We start from the raw sequence: 6,333 nt of genomic DNA, 5'->3' as shown, positions 1-6,333 counted from the left end.
TACTATGAAAGAGCCCTAGATAATGCTAAGAGAAGTGCAGGTCTAGAAATTATTGGATTTCTTGGTGCAAGGGATACATAGATATAGATATATATCACAAATAATCAAGCTTCAAAACTATACCCAAATATTATGCAATAAATGAATGTTTTTAGCCAAAAACTTGAGAGCCTGTCGTCATCATAACAGGCAAAGCACGGAGAGGGCCTTTTACAAAGCTGCGGTAAGCCTAACGTGGGTTTACCTATTGCTAAAACGGAAGTACCGCAGCAGCCAGGCAGTAGTTCCCACCCCCAGCGCGTGCCATTTCCGGCGGTAATCAGGCAGTGCCACGTGCTGCCCGGTTACCGCCGGGTTAACGCGGGAGCCCTTTCTGCCACCTCAATGGGTGGCAGTAAGTGCTCCCCCACCCCCACCCCCCAAAAACGGGCACACAACAAGTGCTTCACTTGCCGCACAGACCTGCTTTTTACCCGCTGCGGTGAAAGGGGGCCTCAGCCCACGTCAGAAACAAATGCCAAGGCCAGCGCAGCCCCCCTTTTGCCGCAGCTTCGTCAAAGGACTCCATAACAATTACAAAATACGTATTACCAAGGCCAAATAATATCTGTTTATAGCCACTTGAAGGGGAATTTTGCATCAGCTAAAATACATAGAACTCATCTAGCCCCATAATTTCAATTTATATTTTTCCCACAGCACTAAATATAACAAAGTTCATCTTCTGGCATCATATTGGCCACAACATCATTCAAGATGTTCAATGCAAAGAATACAGAAGTCTCCTTCCATTATACAACAGACAGAAATGAAAATATTTTTTAATCTCGATGACCTTTTGCCATTTGCTCTGTGAGTGGGTTAATGTTCAAGTTCAAATTCATTTGATAAACAGTCTATAAAGTATATATCTAAGCTCCTATTTGTTTCACATCTCACCAAAATGGCAATTTTGGAGAACAAATCTTGTGAGGCTCCAGCCATTAAAGCTTATCCTTCAGTAAGCTTGATATGTTTGGGAAAATTGACTTAGAGACCTTCCAGCAATGCTTAGGCAGCTGTGACTGAGTCATACGTACACATCTTATCACATGAGAGCAATAACATACTTACAGCCAGACTTAAGTGGGAATGCAGACTACTGTATAGCTCGCTCAAATGTACTAACACTCAAACAAAAAAGTAAAATCATGTGTTCTTAGCATAAGGCAATGAAATCATCTTCAACATTTTTCTGCCTTTAGCAAGGCGTTCCAATTGCGAGGACTGGTGCTGGCATCTCCCTAGGCTTATCAAAAAAAATGGAGGAGGACATCTCTGTCTTGAGTTGGCCGTCAGAACCATCACTGGAAGACCCCCGTTGTCCACACTCTTCACAGCAGCAGCAACAGCAGTCCATGAAAGCCTGGCCAAGGGGTTTGCAAAGGCAAAGCAGAATCACGGGGGTCACAGATGACTTGAAGAACATGAAGAATTGGTTGATGAGATTGAGTAGGTCCAAGGTCTGCTTGGACATGTCCAGAGATGCGTACGCTACCAGAATGTTACAGATATTTTCGGGAACGGTGCAAATTCCGTATACAATGGCCAATCCTATCACAGTCCAGTTGAGCTGCTTCTCACACTGGTCATGCTTTGAACCGCGGCACTTAACTGTCTTTACAGAACTTTGGATTCTTCGGGTCACCAGTTGGCAGCTAATGGTGAAGATAATTGGGAGGCAGAAATAGCAGCCAAAATACCACCACATTCTTGCATTTTGATAAGTCAGAACCAGAGAGTAGATGGATTCAGGCAGGTTCGATGAAGGCTTTATGGTGCAGAATTCTGTAACCATACCAGAAACTGGTGACGTGTCTTGTGTTAGTTGCCAAAGCATAATCTCTGGCAGAGCCAACGTCATGGATCCAACCCAGATGACAGCAAGTTTGGCAACGATGGACTGGCACTGTTCTATGGGCCCCAGTTTGGACTGAGGGCTTGTTGCTGCATGGAATCTATCGATTCCCAAGGCACAGAGGCTGAAGGTAGAAACCCCTAGCGAAGACACCTAGGAATATGAGGGAACAGAGAGAAAACAGCATAAACAAAGGCTGGAGAAGAAATGAATCATCAGTCACTGTATTATAAGACACAAATGCAAAACGTCTTTCCCAGGCTTGGAAATTAGTAAAATGGAAATACTGCAAACCTCATTCCCTCCATTAAGATCTACAGTTCTAAGAATAATGTAAAAAACAAACGTTGCATTTTTTGTTGTCATTTGCTTGATGGTTTCTTTTTTCTTATTCTCTGGGGCTGGCACAATGAGCATTCATTCATAAATATTCAAGGCTTCTTATCTCCTGTTTTAATAGGACTCCCCTTCTGTCACCTCACTCTTCCTAATCTAATCACTTCACCAATGGTCCCGAGACCAGGAGCCATGTGCCAGGGCTCTTTCTAGAACCTTGTATCTAAATCCAGCCACCGGAGGTTTCCTTTGCTGATGACCACAGGTCCTCTCCCCCAGGGATGGTGAACAGCCTCTTCACAGCAACCCCAGCAAGTCAGTGTATAGTGCCAATTCTATAAACGGCATTTTGGTGCCAAGATTTCATTATAGAATGCCAGTAATGGCATGCCCATGTTTAGGCACAAGCTCCCCGGTTGTCTGAGTCTGACTGTCCCCACTCAGATGTGCTGTGTCTGTGTGTGCTGCTGTCCGGTGGCCGTGACCGGGTAAGGGTTAACCTTCCCTGGCTAGCCGCCTGAGTGAGTCTTCTCTCTGCCACCGCAGCCCGAACCACAGAGTCAGAGGTGCGGAGACGGGATGAGAGCGAAGCAGGAGGCGCTCAGGATTCAAGAAGAAGGATGCACGCAGAGAAAACGATGTCGCTATGCCATTACACGTGTTAACGTGATAATAGGACAGACTAGGAAGGAGTCAGACTGGGAGAAAATTAGGGGTCCTTTTACTAAAGCGTGGCAAAAAGTGGCCTGTAGCAGTGTGGGTGCGTGTATTTGTGAAAAAGGGCTCTTTTTCAATGGGCCGGGAAAAGGGCCTGTGATAAAACTGAAATCAACGCATGCCTGAGTCCTTAACGCCACCTATTGATCTAGTGGTAAGGGGTCACGTGCTATATACACGGTGACTGGTCGGCACACGCCAACTGACGATTAACACCAGAAACACCGCATACAGTAGGAAATTTTTAAAAAATGATTTGTCACGGTGTTATGGGCGTGTGCCAAATCTGAAATAACCACCAGGGGGTGCGCTGGCCTGGCGGTAGTCTCGTTTTGGCGTACGCTGCATTTATGTAGAGCCTATCGCGCTTTGGTAAAAGGGCCCCTTAGTGCATGACCATTAATAGGGAACATAGAAAGGTCGACCATTTTACCCTGGTGGTAAAAGTGGCCTTAGCTGCGCAGGAATGACGTGTGTAAGGACACGCTAAGGCCACATTTATATTGCTTTGGTAAAAGGGCCCCTAATGATGTCTAAGGAGATTTTTATTTAGCTTTCCAGAATTAATAAAAAAAATTTCTTTTCATTTTGTTTGTTTAACTAGTGGTTTCATTTTGTACGCTTAAAATCTTTTTAAAAAACTGACAAAATAAAAGTCAGTTCTCTGACACCACCATCACAACAACAAAAATCTCTTTCTAGGTCAGTAGCATTTTTGCATATGGCACAAGTTAAAAATGACACCAGCCTCGGTCTATTGGTGCCACTGGCAACAGCCACATTTGGCAGAGCAGGAACGATGGGGAATTGCCCGGCAGCGTGAAGAGAGATCCTTACAGTAAAAGAGGTTGAGGAATCAAGGGAGGACCTCGGACGGCATTTCACATGTTTGCAACAAGGATCGGCCTAATTTTTAAAACCAAAACAAAATGGGACATTTTATCAAATTCCTCGGCCTCAAAATATCACCTGAAGTCCTTCCTGCCAACATATTTATGGACCATTTTGGACTTTTTTTTTTTCACTTTTCCTTATTGTCTATTTTTCTCTGTTTCTTTGTTTCTATCTAATCAATTTCTGATTTCATTGTACTTGTATCTCCTCTGATCTGGCCAAAGCCTTTCAGTGCATTTTCCCTTCCCTTCCCTTCTTCTTCTGATCCTTCTACCCTCTCTACTGTCATTGTAATTGTTTCCTCAGTTCATTGTAAGCTGCTTTGAGGCTACTTTAAGTGGTATAAAGCGGGGTATAAATGTTCTGAATAAATAAATAAAATCCCCCATTTCATTTCAAACAAAAGCACATCCCTAACAAACCAATTAAAAGCAGTAAGGGAATTGCTCCCTGAAAGACCATGAGAAGTGTGAAACTTAAGACAGTTCTATTTTGACAAGCTTTTAATCAGTAATGTTTAGTAACTCCTAACTATTTATTTTGGAGGGTTATTGCTTGATATTTAACTAAGGTTGATATTGTTTACTTTTATGTTGGAAGTATGTTTTTTATTATATTGTTTATGTTTTTAATTATGTATGTTACTATTGTAAGCCATAAAAACTTTCTGGATTGTACGGAGCAGTAAATAATGCAAATAAATAAGCACATACGTACATACTCTCTCTGGAAATTTAATTATCAAGATTTAGTGGTGGGGTAGATATTTTTTTACATTAACATAATGATTTTGCAGAAGAGACATTTGCATATGCTGGGACCACAATGTCGGTAGATTTATCTCATGAATATTCACTGTGGATATCCTGAAAACCTGACCGACTGCAGGGTCACCAGGACAAGCCCTTTAGTGATGTGTTTTTAGATAACAGGGGTGTAATAATTATATTTGAAAATCCCATCTTTGAGGGTGTTGGGGTTAACACTTAGATTTGGAATAACTTTATTAGTGTAAATTCAACAGGATCTGAGGGGAGAACATCTCGTGTTGTATATTACATAAGATTGTCTTTGGAAGGTTTAAGGTTAAGGTTCATTGGATCTGATTAACCACCTTTCATAACAGTATCAAAGAAGTGAACATAAAAATGGGGAGGGTGGGCATTAAAATAACAGTAAACAGAAAACAATACAAGATAAATGAACAACAAAACTAACAATGTAAATGAAACTGAAGGACTGAAATGGGTCAGACCTGTGCTATTGACTAACTGAAAGTTTCTTGGGGATGTATTTTTGGGATGAAACAAGTCACTTTTCCATCCCCATGGATCAGTGATTAATGAACAGGCTTTAAGTGCTCGGCTGCCTCAAGAGGTTTCGGGAACGGTTCCTCTACCAATTCTGCGCCCAGATGACCCAGCTCGGTCTCTCTTACCTCCAGGTATTGCACAGCTCGGCAGGATATATCTCCCAGGAGCCTTTTCTTAGTGAGTTCATTAAAAATCACCACTGGCAGGCAGAAAAAGAGAACTAGAAAGTCCCAGAAGGCCAAACTGGCCAGGATGGAGTTCCAGGCGCTCTTCAGGTAGTAGTTGTGCCAGACAATGCACATGACGGACAAGTTACCAATAATGCCAATGGCAAAGACGATCAGGGACAGGAACATCACAGCGTAGGCACTGTAAGAGTTTTCCGTCAAAGGGTACAGCGGGTTCTGGATCTGTGGTTGCTTATCTGAAGTCAAAGTGTAGTTGTTATGGGGTCCCACGTCTGGAGTCCTGCTTCCATTTCTTGTCGTGTGGCTCCCTTCTCGGTGCTTTGACGGGTCCATGCTGGAAGGTAGCGGAGGCTTGGTTGGCCAGATCTGGGCAGGGTTGATGGGTCTGGGGTATTCCACTCGTACAGCCGGGGCAAACTGCTGCATTGCTACTGAATCATCATCCTTGGCTCCCCTCCTCACTCTCTCTCTGGTCCGCAACCTGGATGGAGATGAGAGAACTATGTCATCAGTTCTGAAATTCTGCGTGTTCCATCCAACACTTTCCATATCAAACCGTGCAGTGGATTCTAGAAAAAGGGATGTTTCCCAAGCCCTGTATTCCATGTCTTTGGAATTCATCTCCGAAGGGTCACCATCCTTCCCAATAAGCTCAGCGTCTGCTTTTGCTGTCAGGGTCCCTGGGGTCTGCAGGAGGGCTCCCAGCAAGCACAGCAAAACAAAAAGCATCCCTTTGTTTCTACCAAAAAGTTTTACAAAATGTGGACTTTTTCTTGTAAAAGATTTAAGAATGTTGTGGCACCAAAATATGTACTGTCCTTGTAATTTCACCCAAAAAATAAGTGTTTAAAGAACAGGAAAACAACGTGAAAGATCATTAAAAAGCAAATGTTTCCCCCTGAGGTCACAGAACAAGGTGCAGAGGGGTTTCACTCTGTCTCAGCCGCTGGTCTGGATCATCTGTAGATCTTAATCCAGGGTTAAAAGG

General features: G+C 43.2%; 1 protein-coding gene across 1 annotated transcript; it reads right to left on the bottom strand.

Annotated features, from left to right (window-relative positions):
- Positions 1-448: 448 nt before the first annotated feature.
- LOC115481887 (G-protein coupled receptor 37-like 1) lies at positions 449-6,121 on the bottom strand. The gene is made up of 2 exons (XM_030221333.1): positions 5,283-6,121; positions 449-2,050 (listed from the first exon to the last, which is right to left on the bottom strand). Exons 1-2 carry the CDS (start codon positions 6,072-6,074, stop codon positions 1,241-1,243), a joined length of 1,602 nt encoding a protein of 533 aa, XP_030077193.1. The 5' UTR covers positions 6,075-6,121; the 3' UTR covers positions 449-1,240.
- Between the last annotated feature and the right edge of the window lie 212 nt (positions 6,122-6,333).

The sequence above is a fragment of the Microcaecilia unicolor genome, chromosome 12 (assembly GCF_901765095.1).
Source record: "Microcaecilia unicolor chromosome 12, aMicUni1.1, whole genome shotgun sequence".
NCBI lineage: Eukaryota > Metazoa > Chordata > Amphibia > Gymnophiona > Siphonopidae > Microcaecilia > Microcaecilia unicolor.
The sequence above is the reverse complement of the archived record's forward strand: the minus strand, read 5'-3'. Positions and strand labels throughout refer to the sequence as shown.